Raw genomic sequence first — 27,439 nt, 5'->3', positions numbered from 1 at the left:
GATAATTTTACTTATTTATTTAAATGCATAGATGTTACAAAATATATCAAAATGATGTACAGTTTCATAGCATTAGAAGTTGAAACAGGGATACAAATTTATATCTCAGGTATAACATATATATATATAGTGTCATATGACAACACGAAAGAAATGATACATTGGTAAGTTCACTGCAACACGTGTTAGACAACAAGGTTTCTTCTCCAAAAAACCAGATACAAGCCCACCCACACAATTATCAAAAAAACCTGAACAAGAAAAATGAAAATATATAATGAGAGGGGGGGAAAGAGCATTTCACTCTACAAACACTGAACTTTTTTTTACATGGGTTCAGATTAAAAAGCATAGAAATATACTTATTTTCCAATCTCCAGCATCTTTAAGCCTCAGAAAAATATGTCCTTGTTGCATATGGAAAAAAGCATCTGTAGGTGGTTTGCTTCTTAAATGAATCCTACCTTTAAGCACCATTTCAATTACGTTAGAGCACCCTACATGAAACAAAGCTGTTTAACTCCTAAGAGCTATTGATTCCAACATTACCATTCACTCTTAAGGAAGAATTTTATTACTTTAAACGCCATATCTAAGATACTTCCTGACTTACAGGATGGTCTATTGAAGCTGTAGTGAGATAGCAGCATGATGAAAAGCCAGTGATTTGAATGACAATGGCTTTTGTGAGCTAAACATATAACCTGAGAGATATTCCCTCTCTTTCCTGCTGGCCAAAATAACCCTAAGTATAATTTATATGCACTTTCAATATGAAAGTGCATGTAATTTTTAAAGAATTTATTAAAGTATTTAAAAGAATTTACAATCTTATTACTCAATGATAACATGCCAAAATCTTCTTCCACTCTGAATTTTGTCTTTTGTCAGAAGGAGATAATGAATTGCAACCACTTCAGTCTGGATTTCTCACACTCAGGGGAACTCAACAGAATGTGGATAACAATCAAAGCTTTCTATCTGTTCCACTGACTTCTGTGAATTTAAAAATGCATTGCCTTTTAATTATTTTCTAACAGAAAATAACTCTACCCTGAGGGTGAGTTGGGAAATGAAGGCCAAGCAGAAAGAAAGTATTGAAATTACCAATAGTAACCAATCTCATTCATCATTTCTTGAATCAACCAGATAGACTGTTGCCCATTTGTTGAATTAATCAGATGGGTAATTGCTATTTTTTCTTAATTTTTCAAACTATTTTCTATTGAAAGAAAGCAGCTGGAGAAGGTTATGGCTATTTCAGGCTTCTATTGATAGAGTTTCAACATTCTTCTTGCAAATTTAAACAAGAAGTTTGTGCACTTTGAGACCACCAGACCAAATATGTATGATCTGAGAACTGGAGCATACAAATTTTCAATTCTGCAGTTTTAAAAAGCACCACAAAAATTTTTTGTGCTTGTATTCCAAGACCATCTCATTCTAGAACGGGAAAGCAAGAGTTTTGTCTTAAAAACTTAGCAGCAATGGGCAGATTGCAACAGTAATTCGGGCCCTTAAAATTTTACTGGGGCTCATCATAGCATAGTATCTGAGTAATAAGGCTTCCCACACCCTGGGTTTTAAGAACTATATCTGACTTAACACTTTTAAAAATTCTTCTGGCATCTGAATAACTCTGTTTTACCTCATACTCATAAAACTCTGTATGTTAGGTAGTCATCAGATAATAAAACTGTAATTGAATTCTGTACTTACAAATCATATAAAACTAAGAAATGGTGGAGTTCTGCACTGCACCTCTCTTCTCAAAGGAAACAGACAAAATCATGCGTCTCTAAAATCAAGGCCAAAAACTTTAGATTTGCGTTTGTTTTCAAAAAATCCCAGAACCTCTTGGGTTCCTAGGTAAGGAGTAGAGGCATTCTCAACCACAAGAGGGCATCCATGCTTGCAACCCAATCCTCAGGGAGGATGTATAAACATATATATTTATCACCTATCATACACCTATCCACCTACCCACAGATACAGACATGGAAATAAACACAGATGTATCTCTTTCCATGCAGCCACAGTACTTTTGCTCTGGGAGGGTTCCTCTTTCCAAGCCCCATGGTATTTCCCAGTATTAATAGGGGATGGCATATGAAGTCTAATTTTGGTGTTCACAAAGCTCTCATGGAGTCCAATTCTTCATTCTGCAGAAGTTATATTGAAACTCCTCTGGTTTTCTCTGAGATGTGATCAAACTCACCTCGAATTCAGAAGGAAAAAAACTGATCTCAAAGAATAGATCCCAAGGATAAGTGTGCAAGGTCAAGCCCAGATTTTCTGAAGTAATTTATTTTTCAGAGAGATGATCTGGAATCACTAAAACTTGCTCAGCATCAATCTGAAGTCATGATTCTCAGAGGTCTTAGTCTCCCCATAATTTGTTCCACAAGCACTTGCCTGTTGTGAGGAGGGGAGGGTACTGTTTGTTTTGGATTTGAACTGGAATACATTTTCTTCTCTGATGCACATAAAACTCTTATTAGAGCCTGAAACAACCATAAAAAAGAACTCCAAAAGCAAATATGACTTAGTGGCAAGTTATATGTTTAGCTGAAAAAGATCTCACAAACACTGGAGTGTATATGGCAATAGTTCCACAAAAAATAATCTGTAACTTCAGCACCAGAACACAGAGGTTAGCACCAAAAGGTATCAATGGCTACCCATCACCTTAGATGTTTAAATGACGCAAAAAGTCACAAGCAGATATTATTATAAACAGCTGCACTCAATAATTAATTATATCAATTTTGTTATATCATTTTTTACTCTTACGTCTCTCACAGTATTTTGACAAAAAATAATTTTTGCCTTATTTTAGCTTGCGCGTACTTTTACAATTTTATATTTAGAACAGAAGTCTGAGCTAATTTCTCTGTCTTTAAAGGCACACCCCTCTGCTGAGAAGAAATTAGTACTTCAAGGCCATCAGAATAGCAACTGGAGGTGGTTTGCCTCAGCATGGCCTTGAACTCATCAAGCTCAGCATGCATTAGAGCTGCCACAGACATCTGAAGTCTTCTGCATGTTTCAGTGCTTTTTTTTGTAGCAGCACTTGGTGTCAGGTAGTCAGTCAGGAAGCACTGGCACTGGCAATCAAAATAGAGCTTTACTGGCATTGTCATTACCTGGCCCAAGAGCAAAAAGATAATAAAAACTGGGGCAATTCAAATAGGCAGTACAGAAAGGCCTTCCACTTTAAAGTGGAAGTTTCATGTGGCAATCAAATATCTGATGATCTGTAAACCTCTCTGTTAAATGAAACATATTCAGCTAATGCTTGAGTGCTTGAGGCTGGTTTTATCAGGAGCTGCTCATATGAAATAGCTTATTTCCAGATCATATTTTGCTGCTGTCAATTACAGTGTGATTACAATAGTTAATCCCTAGCACCATCATGGGATGTTGTGAAAAAACCTGCATACCTGTTTCTTAAAAGCAAAGTTTTCTATATTCACAGAAAACAAAATATTCCACAAAATCAAGGTATTTGTAGCAACTTAAAAAGTAACAGATATGATAACATATATACCCGTGATAATAATTTCAGCTGAATTACAGAATTATAAATTAATTTACAATGTCTAGTCCTGTTTGGAAAGTGTAACATACAATATACAAGTTGCAAGTTTCAAAGTGCATAGTCATTTATTGTTAGACCTACTGTTGTAGGTTTCATGGCTTAACCTGAAATTTTTCTTATGCTCTGCTTCCTATTTGTATTTCAAAAATAAAAATACTGAAAATGGCTAGATGCACTGCTTTAACTGTTCCGTCTTTACCTCTATAGAAGATTTCTTATGCAGAACAAAAATGCATTTTTCACCTGCACCTTCGTCAACAACTGTACTGACTGAGGGGCAAGTCACCCACCAAGTAGTTTTGTCTCACTCATTTACTTCAGTGTGTACACAGATCTTGCAAAGAGGCTGTCTTTCACTCCCAAAACAGGACTGGCTTTTACTCTGCCAAAGTATTTGACTGATTGAATACTGTTCAAGTCCAAACTCCTCTGAAAACAAAAGGAAAAATGTTTATATTGTACCTGTCAGGATAAAAGTTAGTAGAATATTACAGCGAGTTATCATTTTACAACATGGACACATCTAAAGGCAATATGCCTGTCTAGTTCTTGTCCTGTCAGATACAGAAGTGTCACTAACCAGAAATATCTGAAGAGCCACAGATCAGCTGCTGACGTTCTCTGAGGGATCAGAGTACAGACAGATAGAGAGGGGCTGCTACATTTCATACCCTATACAGCCTGTCCCAGATATTTTGCTGACAAAAAGAATGACTAATGTGAAGAATTCAAATTCTCATCTTTATTTTTCTATCACCAGCATGTTACTTCATATTCTGGTGACAGACTATCTCCAATACCCTAAAAAGACTGAATTAGTGACTTAAAGATACATACATATGTAGCTCTAGTGAAATTATCCTCTGTTGTTCCACTTGCTCTACTCAGTATTGCTTTTCAAAGTTCATAAATTTCAGAGGTCTAAATGTAGCAGTGCAAGTAGACTAAACACTTATATTTAAAGTGGAGTACATGCTGCCCTGTAACAACTTAAAGCCAAAATTCAAGGCTATTTCAATGACCTAGTAACAGTGGCAGTCATTTGATCTCTTCCATTTAATAATCTGTTTTTCAAGAAAAGTACCTGTATAATATTTTGGTTTTAATGTCTCTATTAGGCACTCATAAGACATTCAGGTTTTGGCAGAAAGTTTTTGGCAGATTTGGTTTTTAATAATGCACACAGATATTTTCAGGAAACAGTGTAATATATTTTTAATGGACACTGGCAATTGCTTTAGAAATTTGGAATTTTTGTAAAACATCTACATAAATTTTAAAGATCCCTAGGGTCTTCTATTTAGAAATCTTCCTACCTGTTTTTAGGTCTGATGTCTCCTGATTCTCAATTGAATTTCAGTCAGAGGGATAACATATATACTGGTAAACCTATAGTGTAAAGACCACTATGGATGTCATGTATGGATGTATATTGTTTTGTAGCAATATATTTCTTCCTGTAAAAGAATGAATATACTCCTGCAAAGCACCATTATAGAACTATGACTGTGTTCAGAAACACAGGAAGGTAGAGTCAAGCTGTGCTGTTATACCAGTATTTTTACAGTGATGTAGCCTTCTTTTTAGATAAGACTTTAGGCACGTGAGTTAACAGCCACTGCATTTTAGTCAGTGTGATTCCTCATTCTCTTTAATACTCCTGTCTGCACACAGACATGTGATAGCAGCAGCCATGTGCTGAACTCTTGAAACACCATAAACGAATTGATGCTGTGCATGAGGTAGGTAATATCCTGCAGTTTCTCTTGCACATATGTTTTTCTCTGCTCAGTGTCCCACTGACATTGCAGGTGAAAGCACAGGTGTAAACAGGAGGAACCATTGGGAGTGTGAGGACAATTTGTTCCTTTGCATGTCACACTCCATTTTTAAAGCACAATATTAAACAATGACCCTTCTCTTTCTACAGTTATTATTTTTAAAAGGAAGTCATATTCTGTCTTCTGATGTGCTTTTACTATAATCTAATCTTCAGGAAACTATACTTGCTAAGATTAAAATGAGTTTACTCTCCTTTAACAAAATGTTAATCTGAAAGGGATAATGTGAGTCGTAAATCCCAAAGTGTTAAAACCAAATTATACTGTACTTTGAAAGCTAATTATACAAAAGCATACAAAAAGAAAATATCAGAGTATTATTACAATATCTCTCTATATATAATATGTGCAAAATTCAATACACAAGGTTCTTGTTACTCATCTGTGGGTTTTCTTTAAAATAATGTTAATCTTAACTTATTTAAACCAGTATAAGTAGTTTGATGTTACTCCTGGGAAACAAAGATTGTCGATACAAGAACCTCCATAGCTTGGAGGACAAGCTGAACATGGAACTCCAACTTTATATGGTGCTTCTCCAATCCAGTTCCCCCTGAAAATAAAAAATTAAACAGAATGCTTAATAATTTCAGTGGAAGAAAAAAAAAATCATCAGCCATACTTGTTTTGAGTGATTAAAGTTAATGTCTCCATTGATATCTCATAAATGCTCTGTTACTAAAAACATGACATTAGTTCATTGCTGTTGTTTACTGATAAACATTGATCTAGCAATTCCCAAGAGCAGGAAAATGACCATGTGAATCCAGGCCAGCAATAGCCATTCCACATCCTTTAGTCTCAGTGAAGTTCCAGTCTTCTTGGTTTTGCTACAACCAAGTGATTTTTGGTTCTCTGATCTCATGACAGAGAATTTTTTACTGGGGATCTATATTTACGAAAAATAGCAAAATAAACAATGGTGCAAGGTTTTCCTTGAGCACGTTTTTCTCTGGCAGTTATCTTAAAAGCTTGTGCTTTGTAGATGGATAAACAAACTGAGTGAAATCTTACTCTTAGGTTGCACCAGCCTATATTCACATGGTGAAGCTCTGAGACTGAACTCATGATTAGAGAAAAAGAAAGAAAAAACTATTAAAAGGAACTGGACTGGGGCATTGTCAGAGGTCTCACAGATGCAAATGAGAGCAGAAGTAGGGTGTTTGGTGAAGAGAGGTGTGCAATAGACCCTAGGGAGAAAGGGCTACAAAGTCTGGAGAGTGATCATATGAAAAGAGGTAACTCTGAAACATCTAGGAACATCTGAAAAACACATCCAGACTTAAAGGGGTTTATGTAAACCACGGACTTTTAGAGAATCGTGTAACACTCATGATGTAGGCAGAAAGTTAAAATTAGATTTTTATTTAAATGTTATGTCTCACAGAGCAGAGAACTTTCCTTTAGTTTGCATGTGACATGGAATAGCTGTGAGTAATGCAATTATTTATGAAACATTTTGTCATTCCCCACCTCCCAGCCAGTAACACTGGATCAAAAGCCTTAGTCTGGGTTGTGCCTTGGAAGAAAATAGGAATCTCAAATAATTTGCTCATTCCTACTTCTCTTCCAAATGAGTACAGCAGACTAAGTGCTCAGGAAATATATTTAGTCTGATAACAGATATGGAAATTCGGAGTTTGCTCAAAACTGCTTTCTGCTTAATTTTCTATGCAACACATGGCGGATTTGTGTGAGACTGCTGGATAATCTGGGGCCTCTCTAAACTACAATCATCCTCCTTAACTTCAGGGGATTTGCACTCATTTCAGAAGCATAAATATTTTTCCATGTTACAGCATGGCATCAGTGAAAATTACTGGAGTTCTAAATCCTAAATCTTTGCCAAATTCCAATCTTAGTAACAGATTGGGGCTGTAATATTCACTCCCTTCCTCTTTAGAGGAGTTTCTGGTATGCTGGTTACTCAGAAGGACACAGACTTTACTGAGTGGCAAAGAGACTTCTGTGTGTGCCCAAGGACCCTAAGCCCAATGTCCTCAACTCAATTAAATCTAGAAATACAAAATTAATCCAGGGAAGATCATTCAATATAATTTTTGTGACCCTGCAAGAAGTAGATGTGAAAATCATGATTCCACTTCCTGTGACTGAAAAGTGTGCTCAATATCTCACACAGAGAAAGAGCTTGCAACTTCAAGCTTTGGTTAGCTGTGTGAGAAGCTGTGGGATTTTTAGATTCAGAAAATATAAAATGTCATTAATTCATTGCTAGCTGATACACAAACACTAAATGAGTTTCCAAAAATGCCTAATGTATGAATCCATTTTATTCCAATATATGAAAATGAGATAAGTATTCCAGAAAGCTTATAATTTTAATTTTTTTTTTTCAAATTAGGATAGATAAAAAAACTGTCTTAGAATCTTTGATTTTATCTTGTCCATGTTGTGGAGCTATAAGTCAGATAGAGTCTTTGCTGCCTATTCTTTGCTCCCTCACATTCACTTCTTACCATCCTTTTCTAGTAAATATTAAAGACAAAAGGACAGAGAAATCTCCTTGACTTCCAAAGGTGGTTATTTCCCCAAGTAAATTTTCTTACAAAATCCTATCTCTTTTTCAGTTGCAAAACCTTTAAAAATTCTTTTTACTCATGTAACAGCTACAGTAATGACCTATTCTTGCATATTCTTTACCACAAATGGACCTGTGCCACCAAGAGTTTATGGAAAACATGCTCAGTTAATCACACTGAGGCTCCTATACAGAACTGTGTCTTTGCCCAATACACAGTCAGAGCAAGCAGCCACTTACACTATCTGTGCAGCTTTTGCAACAGGGGTGCAAACCAGACTGCAAATTGAAACTCTCCCAGAGCCACACTTTACCGACTCATTCTGCACCCAAAGGCAAGCTTGGGATGATGTCTAGGAAATGCTCGCAGAAAATTAATTTCTGCATTTCAACCTAACACCGACCTCTGCAAATTATGGGATATATGGCCACCTATGGGCATCTGTGAGCTGTATTTTAACAGACCCTAATATGGAAGGCAAGATGAGATAGATTTTCACACATGGAGCTTAGGCTGATGGACTTTATATGAAAGCAATGCTAGCATGGTCATAAACAAAGGTATCCTGTGGGCAACAACACGCATCAAAGGATGAATTACAAAATTATTTGGGTTGGAAGGAACCTTAAGGACAAACGAGTTCCAAACCTATTGCCACAGGAAGGGAACCTCTCACTGGACCAGGGTGCTCAGAACACCATCCTGTCCAGTCTTGAATAACTCCAGGGATGGGGAGTCCACAACCTCTCTGGGTAAACTGTTCCAGCGCCTCACCACCTCACAGGAAAGGATTTCTTCCTAATGTCTAATCCACACCCACCTAGCTTAAGCTAAGGCCATTCCCTCTTGTCCTATCACTACATGCCCTTGTGAAAAGTCCCTCTCCAGCTTTCTTGTACAGCTCCTTTAGGTACCAACAGGTTGATACAAGATCTCTCTGGAGCCTTCTCCTTTCCAGGCTGAACAGCCTCAACTCTCTCAGCCTGCCTTCATAAACGAGCTATTCTAGCCCTGATTAACTTAGTGGCTCTCCTCTGGACCTGCTCTAACAGATCCATGTCTTTCTTGTGCTAACAAAGACATAATTGGATGCAGCTCTCCAGATGGAGAGCAAAGTAGAGGAAAAGAATCACTTTCTGGGCACATCTCTCTTGATGCAGCCCAGGCTATGGTTGGGTTTCTGGGCTGCATGAATGCCCTGATAAGTCAAATGGAGTTTTTCATCTACAAACACCCACAAGTCCTTTCATCTACAAACACCCACAAATCCTTCTCCTCGGAGCTGTTATCAATTCATTCTCTACCCAGCCTGTACCTGTGCTTGGATTAACCCGGTCTAGGTGTATTTGGCCTTACTGAATTTCTTAAGGTTTGCACAGGCCCACCTGTCAGTAAATCAAGAGCCTGATCTAGAGTGGGATTGCCTACCCAAGGAAGTCTAGTCCACCATGCCTATCTATAAAAGAGTGAAGAAATAAGGAATTCAAAGTAAAGTGAAGTCAGCACAAAGAAGGAAGAAAATAATAATAATAATAATAACAGCAATAACAGAAAACCAGTTTTTTGTTTTGTTCCACACACATCAAGTTGATTCCTTTTCCTCCTTGTACACTGGAGTCATACATTTCCATATGTTCAGATGGAAAGCTTGAACAAAGGAGCAGCCCACAGAAAAAGCACAAAGAGAGGTCATGCTGCTGAAAAAGAAGTAAGCAGTCCTATGAGAGGACCAAAACATGCACAAAGTGTAAAAATAAACAAAAATAAAAGAGAGCAACTCACTTTGGGGCATAGTTGCATACCAAGTAAACAGCTCGCCGCCAAACAGATCCCCAGACGTTCATATTGTGGCATGTGTGGATTGCGCAGCCTATACGATTGGAAGTGGCCCAAACCATCTAAATAAATATTTATTATTGGTGAAGTCCAAATTGAAAAGGAAAATACATACATTTATAGATATACACATACATTTATTTGAGAGAGAGGCGTATAAATACATCATAGAAAAGTTTAGCTTTGGACATGAGATTTTGAATAGAGGAAATTTATATAACCTGTGTGTAATGGGTGCACATGGGTCCATAACATCGCATCGGGCACCTAGGGTTGCAATCTTGAGGATAAGGGAAAGCATAATCCTTCACCTCATCATACCATGGCTTTACCAGCTGGAGAATAGATCGATACCTGGAAAGAAAAGAAAGAAAAAAATGTCATTTTAGATTTCGCTTCACATCATCACAGTATTAAGCAATAATATTCTTCAGCAAAGGAACACTGGCAGATATAGATAATTCTACAGATATAGACATAGAATACTGGATGACACTTGCATCCATCCAAGATCTGGATTGCTCAAAGGCTGACAAAATAATTGCTTTGTAGGGTAACCTCTTACCTTCCAGTTCTTACTGACAGGTTTTGGCCCAAAAATCTCAGAAGATAGGAAGGACCATGGTCCCAAATGCATGTAGCAGCCCAAGCCTCAGCAGATTTGGCAAGAGTTTCATCCCAAACCTGACAAAATAAAGTATCCTTAGCAGTAGAACAGAAAAAAAAGCATATCATGATCATAGTGCTAGAACAAAAGAAGCAAATACCTTAACTCACAAATATACTATCATGATACATCAGATCTGGAACTAAGAAGAGAACTGTGGAGCAGCATGTACAGAATCCAGCGAGATTTGCCCTACTGCTGGACAGAATTCCTGCCCAAATCATTAGAGGAAGCCAAGTATTCTGATCTCTCCCTTTTTTTCTGGAAAAGCCCTTTATGAAACAGGCATTCTCCCACCATTTTCCCTTCTGTGTTGATGAGATCCATCTGTGGAGAGGAGTGAAATGTTGGCTGGGACTCAGATAGAAAGTGAAGGAGAGGAACACAGGGAATAACAATTCAGCATAGGTATTACATACCCCACAAAACCCCAACACATTGGAAATGGGACCTCAGGAACATCTATAGCCAGAGCCAATGTGTGTGGCAGCTCTTCATACTTGAGGTCACAAGGTCAAGAAAGGGTTTCCACAAAGGCAAAGACTATGGATAGTTTCCAAGTACAGTATGGATTTCACTACTTTATTCTGCACAGGAACTGGCATTGCTCACTGCCTGATATAAAAAAGATAACAGCTCTGTAAGAATAGACAACTTGAATTCTTAAGTTCCCCAATGATTGGAACATGACACGTGAACTTAAACAGCGTCTCCTTTATATGCTTTTCCTGCTCAATTACATGCTTGATGTGTAACTCTGCTGTTTTCTCCACAGCAAAACAGGTTTGTCTCAGAAATAATGGAGATATTGGCAACAGAAAATACAGCACCACTGGAACTCCTGATAAAGATATCTCACTGTTACATTACAAGAGCACACAAATCTTAGTATATCTTAGTGTTTAAAGGATACCCAAGTAGGCTGTAGATTCTGGAATTACGTGTATATTTGGAATACCCTTCTTGGAGTGTTTAGGTGCAGAATAGTTGTAGTGAATTACAAGTAGAAAGGCAGAACAGAATGTGTTAAAATTGTTTATGTAGACCATCAGTGCTTTTTAAACACAAACATAAACTCATATATCTTGAGTGGTTATGAAATAAAGAGTATGCTCTCTAAGGCATGAAATAAGAGGCAAAGTCAGAAATTAACTTATCAAAAGATAAAGTGGCCCACATCACAAATATTTTCTGTACTATGAGCTAAAAATAATTTTTAACACTGTGTTCAGCTTTAATTTCACAAACCTGAAGAGTGAAAAGACAGCTCATTGACTAGGACAATAATTCCTGCCCTTACTCTAATAGTTTGTGACATTTCTCTTAGCGAGAAGGACAAAATTTAGTAAATGTTATGAAATTGCTAGACCACTTAACCAAGATTTTGCAAATATGGAGTGGATAAGGTACCTTGATTAAAGATGAAGAAGCACAATAGAGACCAGTACATTCTCCTTAACAGAAATCATTTTCCATTCGAGTGGAACCACCTTAGGGATGGTAAAATGGGTGGCGCATAAAGAAGAGAAGGCCTATTTTACAACTGTTCAGAAAATTTCCAGGACGAAGTCAAATCAAATTGCTAGTACAAGGACAAAAGACAAGCAGAAGAAGAAGAAGCATGCTACAAAGGAATACTCTTCAAGCCAGGGAACTGGCTTCAAGCCTAACTTGGTTACACCTCAGCCCTGAAAAATTATGGGAGTTTCTTGGAGGAGTTGGAGATAAAAAATCCAAAACCCAGGATATGCTCTAGGGCCCAAGGCAAAGAAAACTGTGCATAGACATTTCTTCTGCTTTGTATCTCTGCCACTAAGTTTACTAGCTGCATGTGGCCGGTGTATAAAAATCCCTTTATAATCCCTGTGGTACAGCAGTGGTCCCAAAAAGAGGGCTTAAAGAGTAGGTACAAACATAAAAGTGTGTCTGGGGAGCGTGCCTGAGAGGCTGGGGCCACAGCCAGTGTTTGGAGCCTGCCCAGGCCCAGGGGAGCAGAGGAGCTCACGGATCCAGCATGTGGGTCCAAACACAGCTGCCTGGTGTGCATCCATAAGGGGCTGCTCTGCCAGGACTGTGACACCCCATAAACACCCTCCTTTGCTGGGATTAATCACACTTTTGGCACGAGTGCTCCTGCCAGGAGGCTGAACATGAGGTTTGCGTGCTTGCTCCCAAGCGCCCTGTCTGCACTCCCACAGTAATCTAAACGTGCACTGTGTTCGCACAAAGAGCGCCAGCATCCTGACTTCCACCCAGCACATTTTTGTGTACTGAACTGCCTCGCAAAATAGCATGTTAGGTGTTTGAAAAAAATGTGAAGAATGGACTAGGTTTTCACTATTAACACTCTCTAGGCAAGGTACAGTCCCTGCCTTGGACAGCAAGGTCATTTCTAGTTCACTTTTGCTTCTCAGCTTCATTTCTGGTTATCAGGAATCATCTGCAACACTGAATTAGTAAAGCTTTGAGTTGTTGTTTCTAACTCAGTTAAAATGTTGTGAGTTTTTCATGTATAGTGCACTCTGCTTTCCATTATCTATTCACTCTTGATCCCTCTCTGGACAGATCAAATTTCTGGCAAAAAAAAAAAAAAAAAAAAGAAACAAGGAGAAGGAAAATAACTACTGACTAAGGGATAAGGGGGAGGGATGCATATGCAGAATCTTTAAATTTCCTCCATTCCTTCATTAGCAGGCTGGTGAAAAACTTCTACAGAGTCCTCTACAGCTATGTAAATCACTTGTTTTTCATGGGAGAAGTTAAATGCCTCACCTTCCTTATTAAATTCATTTTTTCAGATGAAAAGGTGGTCTCAGTCCTTTTAGGACTAGATGATCACCAGAAGAAGAGAATACATAAGGGAGATCTTATAGAATCTTTCAGCACCTGAAGTGAACCTACAAAATAGCTGGAAAGAGACTTTTTGCACTGGGATCAAGATATAGGACAAGAGAGAATGGCTTAAAGCTGAAGGAGGCTAGGTTTAGATTGGATATTAGGAAGAAATTCTTTGGTGTGAGGTTGGTGAGGCAATGAAACAGGTTGCCCAGAGAAGTTGTGGATGCCCCATCCCTGGAAGCGTTCAAGGCCGGATAGAGCTGTGAGCAAACTGGTCTAGTAGAATGTGTTCCTGCCCACGGGAGGAGAGTTGGAATTGGATGATCTTTGAGATTCTGTCCAACCCAAACCATTCTATGCCTCTATAAAAAGGCAAACAATTAATATAGGCTGAAAGTGAAAAATACTATCTCGTTATGAATCAAAATATTGTAAGAGACTGTGACATTAGTTCACCCTTTCAAAAAAATCGGATCCTGAGTCCACAGTGGTACTTACTTTTATCACAGTTAAGACCCCCTGTTTTGGGCATGTAAGAGAACAGAGCAAAGACATTTGGATTTTAAAGCCATGTGGCTTCATTATGTGTACACAGATAAATAGCATACCAAGAAATGCAAATATATCATAGAAAGTGAAACCTGAAAGTAACTTGAAAGTGAGAGGGACAGTTTCTGTACAAGGAGAAATTAAAAAGCTCAAGCTAATTAGCAAAGAATTTAAAAGAAACAGAGTGATAAACAAAATTACAAACTGAAATACAGGCAATGCAGTGTTCCTATTAAACACATCCTTTAAAACTGCCTGACATGAACACAAAATTGTAAAAGAGAAAAAGGAAAAATATTTCCATACTCAGTGGGTTAAGATCTAAGAAGGTGACTCATCCTGAAATGCTGATCATGCAAACTCCCAGTGCCAAAATATGATCATCCACAGCCTGGGGACAGCTAATCTTCATTTGCTAGGTTGCAAGTAGTTGAGGAAGAAGACACCTTCTATCCAGTATAAAGATGCCCCCCAAACTCCAGATCACTGATTTGGTCCAGCATGGAAACCTTCCCACTTCTCAACCAGGTCTAACTGAGCCACCATAGAGTTAAAGCCTGTCACCACACTGCCACTGACAACTTGAAATTAACATCCTTTGGCCAATTTATTTTTCTTTCTTGAGCCAAAGATTATTTTCCTAGAAAGCTCTCTGACTGTGCTCTCTGTACTGCTCCCTGCAAAACAACACTTCCAAACTACATCTCAAGGAACAGGGCACTGTTTCTACATGGGGAGTTTCAACATCTGAGACCACTTCATGAGGCAGCTCTGGAGTGTTCTCTGCACTCACACAGCATGTGCTTGCTGAGAGTTAGAAGTAAAATCTTAGCACTAATAAAATAAGCAGGAATTTTGCCACTGAGCCAGAATTTCATCCTAGATTTTGCTTGTTTCCCTCTGTAAACAAATAGTAAAATATTTAATCCTCACGATGTGTAATAAGCAATAGAGTGTAAACAAAATCTCTTTCATGTTGAATGAAATTTCTTGAAACCCAAAAAGTGAGCTTCCTTCACCAAGGAAAGCCTTTTAATATTGAGGATCACAGTTGCCTCATACATTTCCCTTTTATAGCTGCTTCTATAGCTGTCTCTCAGTTGTTCTTAGATAATTTCCATGTAAAAAGGATGAAGTTGTCCTTTTGTGCTTGGTTGGAACTGGAGGTCCTGGTCACAACTATGTTCTTATGTATTAAAACAATGGTGAAGCTGAATAAACATCCTGATGGTGAAAAAGAAAAGAAAACAACTACAATATTACAATGATCTGTCCACGACATTTGTTGAAAAATAATTGGCTGTTCCCTTCCTACTTTGATACCTATGTTTTAATTTGAGGAATTGCGTACATAACAATTTTTAACTATAACTTGAACTTAGAAACAAGGTTCTGCTCATTTTCATTGCAGACAGAACTGTAGTCCTCAATCATTTAAATGGAGCAACTTTTTCTTGACCTTCTGCTCAAGAAATGTCTTAGGAGACAAATCTAATCACTCAAATCACAATGACCTCTCCTCATCTCTGCAAGTAGTCTGAAACTATTATTAATGGCAACAGATAGCATGAATTTGTGATCTAAATGCAAAGGGAACAGAATACACAGCCATACACCGTATTCATTATGTTCCCATTCTGTGAGGTTATCTGTGGGTAAACTGGATGCTTACAGAACCACTTAAATTTACAGCCCTCATTGTCACAAAGAAAATATGAAAAAAATCTGGTAAGTAGGAGTCCTCCTTCCCTCAAAGTGGGCAGATTGTGAGACAGAAGAGGTGGGCTAATTGTGGAGTCCATAAAGATATGTTTTTACTTGGTAGCCTAAGGACTCTGCTAATGATCAGTGTAAAACACTCAAGCAATCCAAACCTGTGTTTCAATTCTTTTGCCATCATGATCTTTAATCTTTCCCAGCACATTTTTATTGCTAGTAACTGGGAAGCCCTCCTAACTTGCAAAAGAGCACAAGAGAACCTCAGCAGAGCATTGTTTTGGCTATTAAACACCAGCAGCAGCCCTCAGTGCCTCACTGTATGTGTTTAGTCTGTTTGTTGTGAGTTTTTTTTAAATGACATATCAGCTAAATAAATGGTAAAACAAGTACTTTAAGCAAAACATACACACCCTGGTCACTCACTACCTCCCTAGGAGTTCCCTGAGTCAGGGCTGCTGCCCATAGTGCCAGGACAGCTGTGGTGTGACCAGACCAGCCAGTTGATGGCTGCCATCAACTGTACAGCTGAAGTGACAAACACTGGGTAGAGATATGAACACAAATCCAGAGCAAACAGGTGAAGTTCACTGTTTTAACCACTCCCTTCCGCCACATATTCTTTACACAAGTGCAGCTACATGAGGAGATGGCAAATGAAATACTGGGATATGCAATTTGAAGTGGGTTGCATGGCAACACTGCTACATTTTGAAGCAAATAAAAAGTGGCAATTTTTTTTCCAGTCTTGGCATCTTGTTTTTCATTTATATATGTTTACTGTGGGCTCATATTAGTGATATTCAGATTGTTATTTGACACAAACAGATCTACAGCGACTCTTAGGCATCTCAGAAAGATGGCCAGTATGACATTCTTTTAGCATTGATCAGTTAAAAAATTACCCTTTCCACCTCAAACATATTATTTTACTCTCCAGTAGCCCCCTGCTCCTCTTTGTTTGCCTAGTTGAAGATCAAAATCTCTTACTTCCAGAATGGCAGCAAGCAAGAAAGAAGAAAACCTTGACTCAAGCAATTTTTTCCTGTGACAAAAACACTGTGAAGCCAAGGGATGAAATCCAACATGTCCAGTCCATCTGTGCAGCTGCATTCCACAGCTGCTCGTGCAAGTCCCAGAGTGGATTAGCAGATGTAGGCTGCTACCCTCCAACACACAGGTCCTGTCCTCACGGGTCACTCAGCCTTGCACCGCTCACACTTGCGCGTGCGGCGCCCGTCTCAAACCCCACAGCAGCGCGCAGGGCACACAGGAGTCCTTTGCCCCCCTTCTCTTTCATATAGTCAGACATGCAGCATTTTCAAGTTTAGAAACTTTCTGTAGGACCTCCCACCATGTCCACTACCCCAAATCTGGCAGAAAGCTTAATAAAACAACCCAACAGCCCTTCTGCCTGCATGCTTTTACAGCAGAATGACTGACAGAACTTCGTCTTTTTCTCCCGCTTTTTTCAATACATACTGTGTGATAAAAACATATGAGCTCATTGCAACTTACAGACAAATGTGGCAAACTTTATATATTTATTTAGGCTCTGAGATCATTTGGACTTTAGGCTCTCTCTCGCTAAGAATATGTTTTTGGTTTTTTTATCTCAACAGCCACCTGTTAGAAATTTTTGTATGTATATTGCAATTGGTGCCTACCACACATGCAGGTACTTTCTCACATGCATTAGGTAATAATTAAAAAGTTTACACAGAAAATTTCCAGTCTACTCTCTAGAGAAAAAATATCTGGATGGGAATCACAATAACCTATGTCATTCTTCTGCAAATAAACAGAGGATTAATACATCAAGCTGCTTGTCCAACAATCCACTGCAACTCAAAGTAAAACTGTGCAATGTTTTGTAGTAAATTTACTCTCATATATACAAACCTCCAAACATCTGAGTCACACTTCTGAAGGGCTCAGTATTAGAAGGTCTGGCTCAATCCAGGCATCACCAGACATATTCCCAAGAAACCTCACTACCAGAAATACTTTTCTTCTGAAAATTCAAGCCTGTGTTTTACATAGAAGCTTATATTCCTGGGTGTCTACATGGTGCAAACACAAAGTGCTATCATTTGAAGATTTACCGCTGTTACTAGTCAATTTCTTTTCTTCTAAAGGTTGTTTGAACTTCCTTTCATGTTTGGCAACAGGTTTTCAGACAGTAAGAAATAAAGAAAATTGGTATGCTGTCAGATTTAATAACAATAAGCTTCTCTGATATGCTATTATTTGTTTAGCTTTTGGAAAAGTTAAATATCACAGCTATATATCTTAAAATATTCAGTGCTTTTCTAACCTACTGCAAGGACTATTTTAATTGGCAACAGCTTATCTTAGAAGTGGTAACAAAAAGGACCAAACTCTAGCTCTGTGTCACCCTGACAATTGGTCAGAAGTCTGAAAAGGAGCGTGTCTGACCTCTATCATTTTAAATATGATCAGAACAAATTGTATTTTCTTACAAACACAAAATATGAATGAAAATGTATTTGTTTTGTGGTGTTTCATTTCTCTTACATTAAGAAAAAAATATACATTCTGCTTTTCTTTGTTATTAACCACTGAAGCTTTCCACCAAAAGGAAAAATGTTCTTAATTTCTTTAAAAGTTTTCGAAGAAAATACTCACTATTTTCTAAGTAGCTCTAGCTGAAAGATATGACAGCATGACTTAAAAGAAAACACATAGAAGCTTCCTCTTTCTGCAGAATAAAGAATAAGAACAATAGTTCTTTATTCTCAGAAAAAGAAAGCTCAATTTAAGATTCTTTCTCTTGATACAGATTAACAGATATGACCGACAAATAGATAGATGTGCAAAACCAGTTAATGCACCTGCAGATGCATTCATACATGGAGGAGCCTGAACTGAAGGTTCTGTGCACAAAAAGCAAGAAAGGGGCTATCCTGGGGCTTCCATCTGTTGCTGCCGCTAGGATACACATTTTCACAGATCTGTGACAGACTATTTATCTTTTCAGGTAGAGAAAGAGGACAAAAACATTGAGAGGTATAAGGTTACTATCATCTCCATTCATGTATGAAACAAAGTATTGTGTACTTTGGATCAAGATTCTTGTGAAAAATGCCCTGTCTCTCTTTTTAGCCAAGAAGTTCAAGAGGTGCTACATTTAATAATAAAGGAATGTCTAATTCCAAGGCCTCTGGGCAGGCTGCTTTTCTATCTGAGACTTTACTAAGTTGTTTTTTGTTTCTTTAAACTCCTAGAAGGCTTTCTGCTAGTACTAAATTTAAATAATGTAAATATTCTTTTCTAAAACACCATCAAGATGGATGTTTTAAAATTGTTATGCATAAAAATTGGAACAGAGCTCTAGTACCAAAGCAATTTTAACACAGTCACTCTTTTCCACAAAATTTTATCAACAGCAGCATTTTTGGGGAAGTTCTTCAGATTTTTCAAGGAATGCTTTCTAGGAAGGGTCTTTTCCATTCAATTCTTGAACAGGTGTTCTATCATTCACTCTGAACATAACAGATGGCTTTTGTACTTCTTATCAGTAACATCCACTTGGATTTGACCCTAGATGAACGCCAGTTACTGAGACTGAACAGGCTTTTCTGGTTTTCCGTCAATGAAACTGCAGAAAAAATGGGCAACACCCTACATGTCAGTGATAGTCAAGCAGTTCAGTGCTGTATTATTGACAGTGGTGCTCTAGGAAATATGTAAGTGGCTGAACTCACCTGTGAGGCAAAAGAGAGCTAGGTAAGTCTATTATGCCAAAATCAGCAGAAAGTAAGCTCCATTTGCTCCTGCTTTCTCTCTGTCAGTTGCCATGTTGTGCCTCCACGGCAGATAAAGGCTGAGTTGCTGTTGCTGTGAAACAACTGCTTCCTTTCCAGGCTATTATGCAGACAGACACCATTAACTGTAACCATGCGAACCACACTTCCCTCCATATTATTTTACTTTTCTGAGAGGATCACTATTCCAGAATTCATTTTCCCATGATCTCCAGACATTCCTGGTGCAGGGTTATGGCGCTAGGCAGAAGGGACATTAATTGGCTAAACAGAAAATCGAGTGGTAGGAGGCAGAAACTGGAACCAGTGAACACATTCCACCATTGTACCCCTTTCTCATTTGTTCTTACCTCACTTGTGAATTCCCAGCATAGAGCAAGCTAAAAGCCATGGCAGACTGGGACAGGAGGCCCACACTGGAGAACCTCCAAGTATCTTGACCTCTTATCTTCCTGAAGACTGAGGTGGGTTACACTTGCACTTATTTTGTGCTCTAGCATGATGAAAAGCATATCAAGAACTTTGCACCCTGACTCATCATCTGGTTACTTTATTTCAAACTTCACTATGCATACAGGATTTTAAGGGAACAGGGCTACTGAATGGAAAAAGTATGCTGCCAGTAATGTCTACAGTAAATTCTTCATTGCATTATGGCAGTTAGACATACACAGTTAAAATGATGGGCCTAATCTTCTTTGACATCCAAGGGTCTTGTTCACTAACTTAACTAAGGAACTGTAAATGGAGTGCAACTGTAATTTGATCCAATATGCAGAAGTATTGTAATGACACGCACATGCAAATTGAGGAAAGATAATATGCATCCTAATGCCAAGAAAACTGCCAGTAAATATGTAAAGGGTAATTTTTTGAAATGAAAAGGACAGAAATTCTATTGGCAGTTTAAAAATGCATATAAAGATTAATTATCTGAGCTTTAGAGGGAAATATTTAGGTTAGACATTTGGAAATAATTTCTATTCCTAAGGTAAAATATTTGCCAAGAGATGTGACTGAGACAGCATCACTATATGTGTTCAAGAGTAGACAAGATGAAAACCATATGTATGTAATGCAGAAGGAAGTCCTGCAACAGGCCAGGGATTAAGTACATGGATTAAGAGACTCTATCCAACTTATTAGACATAAATCTTGAAGGAACTAGCCCTGCGATCCTTACTCACAGACATGTATGATTTCAGTGGGACCATGTAAATAAGCCAGGGCCAATGACTCAAGAACAAAATGTCCTTAAAGATTTAGAATGGTCTGTAAGAAACCACAATGAAAACAGTAAAAATAAAATTTAAAAAAGGTAAACAGGTTGAGAAGTTTATTTATGAGAAATGCTATTGAATTGGAGAGAAAACCTAACTCACTCTTTCCATGTCCATACAAAAGGCTTTCGGTATTAAGCAGAACTTTGGAAAACTTGAAGTAGGTTTGCTGGGATTTTTCTGACTTTGTCTTACCCATCACTTACTGCATATTCACAAAATATTTTTAAGATCACCTTGACAGCAAAAGAATTTTATCAAGACTTTCAAACTTAGAAGTGAAATAATAATGAAGTTATTTGCATTTGTGAGCACTAACTGGGTTATACCTTGCTTCTCTGACCTGACTTTGGAAGTTACCTGCAAATTTTCTGGGACAGGAAGTATCCAAATAAATCACTGTGGCAAAGAGAGTCATCCCTGGGCCACACAGAGCATACATATTTCCAGCATGACACACGGGGACTCCTTCACAGGACTACAGGAGCTTCTTTTTGAACACAACGACTTTTCTTTTACAACAATAGGTCGTTTCCTTTGTTTAGTCTATTATGGTCTTTTATGTGGATTTACTAGAAATTAATATGCTGAAATTCTCCATTCTCTTTCAGTTCCTGTGCCATCAGCTCATGAGAAACACGAAATAACTCCTGGGTAGCTAAACTAACTCATTTCAGGCTAGTCTGGAAATCTTTTACTACTTTGAGTTCTACAAAGGTGAGTCAAAGTGACAAAATTTAACCAGGGGCAGACTTTCCCAAATATAAAAGTGAAGTTACTGAACAAAAAAGAATTGAAACTCTGTCTGAACATCTTTGGTACATCAGCAGGCTCGAGTTTATCTAGAGCACTTTTTGCACTTAAAATCTTCAGCCAGCATTCCACAAACATGTTTTTGAGTATGCAATCCTACTCCCTCTATTACACTTCAGACAGGCTACTGCCAGTCCACTAATAACTATGTTGATCCATACTGGGCTCAGGACTCATCCTTGCAGAGCCAGCAATGAAACTCCTCATGACTGGCCTTTGCTATGGCTCTTCAACAACTCATTCAGATCACCTTAGAGAACTCTTAAAGAAAACAGATTGTCCCATTTTGCATGGGAATGCCATGGAGGATGGTGCTCAGTGCTCATCAAGGCCCACTTATATAAGTTACTGCTTCTGTATGCAAAGCTTTAAAGAGCACGTCTGTACATAAGCACCTGCTTGACCAGCTTTTGCACAAACACCATGATGTGGGATACAACAAAGACCATACAGACTTTCGAGAAACTGGCCTCAAGTGGGAATGACTATAGGAAAGGTAAAAATAATTTCTGATCCTCATAGGAACAGATATTTCATTAATGAATGTTTTGGAAGCCTAAAGATAGTGCCAATGCACATTAAAAGACTTTTTATGAGACCCAAATTTCAGTTGGCAATATCTTGAAAATACTTACTGGCCTACCAAGCAGCTGAGATGTTCCAGAAAGGCAACATAGGTCTCTATAATACAGAATTAGCGTTCAGAAAAAGTAATTTCTTCATTCACATGCTTCCACTGGAACTACAGATATTCATATTTCTCACACTAGACAGCTGCTGGCAACTCTACACCTCACTTTTTCTGAATCATGAATTTTATGGAATTTTTCTGCTTTCTCCACAAAAAATACGCAAAGACAAGTAGATGATTTTCACTCTTTGTCAGACCAGACGTATGGTGTCATCTTTCTTTCTGCAGGTATGCCCTCAGCTTTTAAAGCACAAGCAAAGACTTTCTCAGGAAGAAGAAGATAGAGGTCCAAATTAAAAAAAAAAGACTCACTAATTCTGTATTACAGGCCTGTATCTACAGGAAGTTCTTCTTTTCTTTCATTTTCCTTCACATATATACTGACTAGATTTATACCTGTAGAAAAATTTACAGTTGAAGGCATCAGTACCTCCAGAACCAGAACCAAAAGGAGGACTACTTTAAAATCTAACACACTGGGGGCCAATGTCCCAACAGAAAGACTTACCAAAGTGTAACTGGCACAAGACACACCAGTTTCTTTCCCTGGGAACTTATACAATGCCTCCCACCATGTTTGACTCCCCAGCTGTCTGCTTTCATGGGGGGGGCTGCGTGCAACAACAGGCTGGGGCAGCACTCGGACCCACCTCTTCCGAAGAGAACTAGAACACTTCCCAGCTCTGCTTATCTGAACTTCCCCTGCCTAACCCATGGGCATTTAAAGCTGTTCTTCCAGATCTCTCACCCAAAGTCCTACAGTACATAAACCTTCTAGACAGTAAGGGCAGAGAGAATAACACCCAAGGAGTCTGAAGTATCTGTGGCTGCACTGAACATGTAGGAAGCAGACACTACCAGGGAGAGGAACAGAATGCGTCAAGTAGAAAAGCCCCAAAAAAGGCTGGGTGTGGAGAACTGGAATCACAAGAACCAAACCATGCAACCAAACCCTGAAGGCGTTTTATTTCCACCAGGGAGGTGGAAATAAAAGCAAATGGAACTGCACAGAAGTGAGAATGTGATACAGTAATTAATGAGATGAGCAGCTCCTAAAAGAATTAGGAAAAAACAACAAAACACAATTTACTATGACAGTGAACATAAACAAGATGAAAAAAATATATTTTTCTAGTGCTTCAAAACTGCTTAGTTTTTCTGTATTTCAACATGCTTAAAAAGATTTCCACAATCTACTGCATCTGTAAGCAATTCCAGCTCTCTAACATGTGACATCCGTTTCAGTCATTGTTAGGGAAAATGGGATAGGCCATTTTCTTCACTACTCCAGAACTTTTCCATAATATTCAGGAAAGGAACACACACTCTGTAAGGTTCTTTGAAGCACAAATGCACGTTGTCTATTGTTAATGATAATGTGTTTGTTGTCTTATTTATGAAAATAAATATTGAGAAACATAACATCTTTTTTTATATAGCAGCAGCAACCTCATGTCCCTGTAAGACACAACAGCGGCTGCTGCACCACACACTGAAATTATTCAGACACCAAAGAATGGACAAAGGAAACTCAGTTACTGATAATAGTGTTTCCATTCTCAGTATTGCTTACAGCACCCTGCCATCTTCCAGGCCTCCCTACCAAAATCCTTCTGTAGTCAGAGAGGTAAGAAGTTCCACAGATGGTACCATGATCACAATGCAGATGGCAGAGCACACCATGTGTGATGCTGCTCACTGAGCATTTTTTTGCTCTGTATGGGACACACACAGAACTTTGACAATTTTAGAAGAGAATTGGTGGCAGAGGGGTGGCTGCCATTTGGGGATTCAAGCCCAAGTTGCACTCTGGTTCATCACCTACATAGCTTGAGGTGCTGATCTGAATTCTGCAGCATGAAGTCACAAAGTACTTTCAGACTGGAAAATCAAATGTAAAAGAAAGCCTTTAGTCCTTGCACTTGAGGCTACTGTTGGGGCTGATGCTGCCAGGAACACAGGTACATCCTATGGCTGGTTGCTACTGGCAAAAGCATTAGTAAGAAAGGCAAGGAAAAGAACAGGAAAAGAACAGCTGTAAAGAGCATGACTTCAATCTTGATTTTGTATCTATGTTGCAGCAAAGCTGTTGCAGCAGAATACTCACCAATATAGATAAAATCTTGGCATTTTATGTATATGAGTTCAATAAAATCCAGGAAGCTTGCTTTCTATTTACAAAGGTTCTTTACTGAACAGGCTAAGAACACTGCACTTACAAATCCCTTGGGAATAGGACAGGGTGCTGGCTTCACTTAAGCAAACTGCAGGAGCACATTTCTAAAACACACAAGCCAAGGAAGGGTATGGTAGGCTGCCATTCCCTCAGACATTACAACAAAGTTTATTTATACAGAATCAAAGGAAACATCAGTGGAGAGCACAGCAATGAAAGTGATGACTGAGCTTGACTTCTGACCACTCTGGCTTTCTGTCTCTGACCTTTCCACTTAAATAGAATTCAAACTCAGCCTATGGTCTTCATCCTGCAATATTCTGAGAGCACTCAGCATTCTGAGGTGCTGCTGGGATATTCTGAACAGATTATTTGATGAAATCCAGATTTAGGTAACATCTGTGACAGAAAAATGTCCAAATTGTTAGTCATTAGCTGCTACAAAGGAGGAGCTGTTATTACTGATATCCCCTTTTTAGTCAAGCTGATGGTGTCCTGTTTCTCAAACCTATTACCTGTCTGCTGTCATATGAGAAACTGTCTTTCTTACGGTGCTGACACAACTTGTCTGTACTTTCAAAACACTGTGAATACCTCAATTACAATGTAAAAAAAAAAATTGCTGCACAACCTATGCTTAATATTAGAGGGCCACATTATGCATGTATGCAAAGTTAGAATACGAAGTAGCAAATACTACTTCAACCAGTAGTGCTAAAGCAGTATGAGACCACAGCAAATGTGTAACTTCTACCATACCTGCAGGAACAGAAATTTCCTATAAGTATTTTCCAATAAGGAGAAAATGAGCCTGCCACATACTTTTTTGAGCACATTGAAATCCTACATACTAGAAAAACCTTAAAAAGCAGCATTGCACTTGATGGAAAGATAAAGGTATTAGGTGTACACAGAAAACATGCAGTAAGAAAAACACATGAAGAGGAGACAGATGAATTACTTTGCAAACAGTCTTACCATATTGCTTCCATACATAATATGTGAGAAATAAATAAGAAAGATTCATTGGGCGTCTTTTTGCCCACATCAGGGCAATGGCTTTCAGTGTACTCCACAAAAACTATGGGGCTAATGACCAGCATTTTAAACACTTTGGGTTGCATGTGATCACATACTATTCCTCAGGCCAACAAGCAGTTAACTCACCACTTCACTTATTTCATTGGGACTACACATGGAAATGAAAATTGAACAGGGCAAGTAAGAGGTTCAGAGTTCAGTATTCAGCTTTTGCTTGCTGAAGTTAATGCAGCTTGAAAAACATAAGGACAGAACATTTTAATAAGCAATAATAGATTTTAAAAAATTGATTTAGCTAACTAAACCACTACAATTTGTTTAAGAAAATCAGATCACTGATTTACAGTTTGTTTTACTCTGAAATAAACAGTTCACTTACCATGTATTCCATGTTGGAAGCAGGTGGGAAGACTTTGCCTCTGACTTGATTATGATAATCAAGAATGGCAATCATGTCATTCTGTGAAATGTAGCGCTTCCGCCTGGCTTTGGGAATTTTTGCAGAGTCCAGATGAGCTGCCAAAGCTGTCTTGATGTCAGTGAAATTATTGTCTGACAGGAATAGGTCAGTGGAGTTGGGTAACACTAATGCGCTTGTTTCACAGAGAATGGAAAATAAGAGAGAACAACTGATTGCAGCAATTACTGTCATTTTGGGGCCAAAGGAGACAGATAGGCCACAGAGGTACTCTGCTTTAAGTCAGGGCAGCAGAAAACAAATCTGTAGAAGAGAAGATACCAAAGATGTGATTCTGTACATCTGTGTAGCAAGACAAAGTGAACAAGCAGGCTGTGATCAGAAAAATCATTCTGTCAGCTCAATCATAAAAACAAACCAGGCAGAACACGTGCTGCTGAGCAATTTTCAATAGCTGTATTAAGTGATGATGGTCTTACTACAACACACCAGATGAAGTATCATTATGAAGTACATGGTCAGAGCTGGTAGTATTCCTGAAATAGTGCTATCACACCCGATATCCAATAAACCACACTACAGATCTTGAACAGGGACACTGCAAGAAACCTCACATCATGTTTTCCACTGAAAATAAAAATACATCCTAGTCTATGCCTGCCCCATAGACATGGAGTGTTTTGACATAATGTGGCAGAGATAAACCAGTAGGCAAAAGAAAACATATACAGCATGAAAGCAGGACATCCTAGAAACAGCATTCAAATCTTAAGTTCACCAAGTGTGATGAGCATTGATAAAACTGCATGCAAAGCAAACTTATGGAACTGAATGGCTTACCTCTGGATAATACCAAGAAAAAAAGAACAGTCTATTGTTCTCCCAGTATATATAGCACTCTCCTATGTGATGATATGAACCTTTGTGAAGAAGTGTCTCTTATTACAACCCCCCAAAGAACAAAACCGTGCTGGTTGTGAAGCTTCTGGCCAGAGGAGCTGCTGACAGCCTTTATATGTTTCAGCCTGTGCGAGCCAGCGCGGGCAGTGCCGCGGCGGGTCCCGCTCAGCCGGGGCGGGCGGGAGGGGCCGTGCGAGCGCACGGCAGCCATTGGGTGGCACCCGGAGGGTGGGTGCTGGGGGGACTCGGTCACACCCCCGCCTCATACAGCATAAAGGAGCAGACTGCAAGACTCTCTATTCGGCATTTTGTACTTTTTTTTTTTTTTTTTTTTTTTCCCTCCGTGGCTGGTTTTCTCCTCATTTTCCCAGCATCATGCTGGCTCGGGAAGCGCTGTTTCTCGCAGCACCGCGAGCCCCCACGGCGCAGCGTGGAGCGGAGTTTGCAAACCTGAGTTTGTTGTCCCGGTCCCAGGAAGCGGACCCCGTGCCCCGGCCCCCGGCAGCGCGGTGTCCCGGGCCCCGCCGGGCAGCCCGGGCGAGCGGCCCCGCTCCATCCATGGCCGGCACGGCTGCTGCCCGAGGGCCGGGCCCTCTCCGCTCGCCCCCTTCTCCTCCTGGCTCGCACTCTGTCCTCCGAGGCACGGGCAGAGCTCCGGGCGGCCGTGGCTGTCCCAAAGCTGTTACCTGAACGTCTGCCAGTGGGAAGCTACGGGAGCGGCAGGACCGAAAGCTCCCGGCAGTG

The 27,439-nt window shown here is 39.1% G+C and overlaps 1 protein-coding gene across 2 annotated transcripts; it reads right to left on the bottom strand.

Annotated features, from left to right (window-relative positions):
- Positions 1 to 27,439, bottom strand: PI15 (peptidase inhibitor 15). Of its 2 annotated transcripts, none has more exons than XM_030971727.1 (6): positions 27,146 to 27,439; positions 25,757 to 26,098; positions 10,384 to 10,502; positions 10,040 to 10,172; positions 9,765 to 9,880; positions 1 to 5,995 (listed from the first exon to the last, which is right to left on the bottom strand). In XM_030971727.1, exons 2-6 carry the CDS (start codon positions 26,027 to 26,029, stop codon positions 5,860 to 5,862), a joined length of 777 nt encoding a protein of 258 aa, XP_030827587.1. In that variant the 5' UTR covers positions 26,030 to 26,098; positions 27,146 to 27,439; the 3' UTR covers positions 1 to 5,859. The 2 variants fall into 2 exon arrangements, with proteins under 2 accessions (XP_030827587.1, XP_030827586.1); XM_030971726.1 differs by lacking the exon at positions 27,146 to 27,439 and adding an exon at positions 26,636 to 26,926.

This window comes from Camarhynchus parvulus, chromosome 2 (assembly GCF_901933205.1).
Source record: "Camarhynchus parvulus chromosome 2, STF_HiC, whole genome shotgun sequence".
In the NCBI taxonomy this organism is placed as follows: Eukaryota; Metazoa; Chordata; class Aves; order Passeriformes; family Thraupidae; genus Camarhynchus; species Camarhynchus parvulus.
Note: the sequence above shows the minus strand (reverse complement) of the source record. Positions and strands in the feature narration are given on the sequence as shown.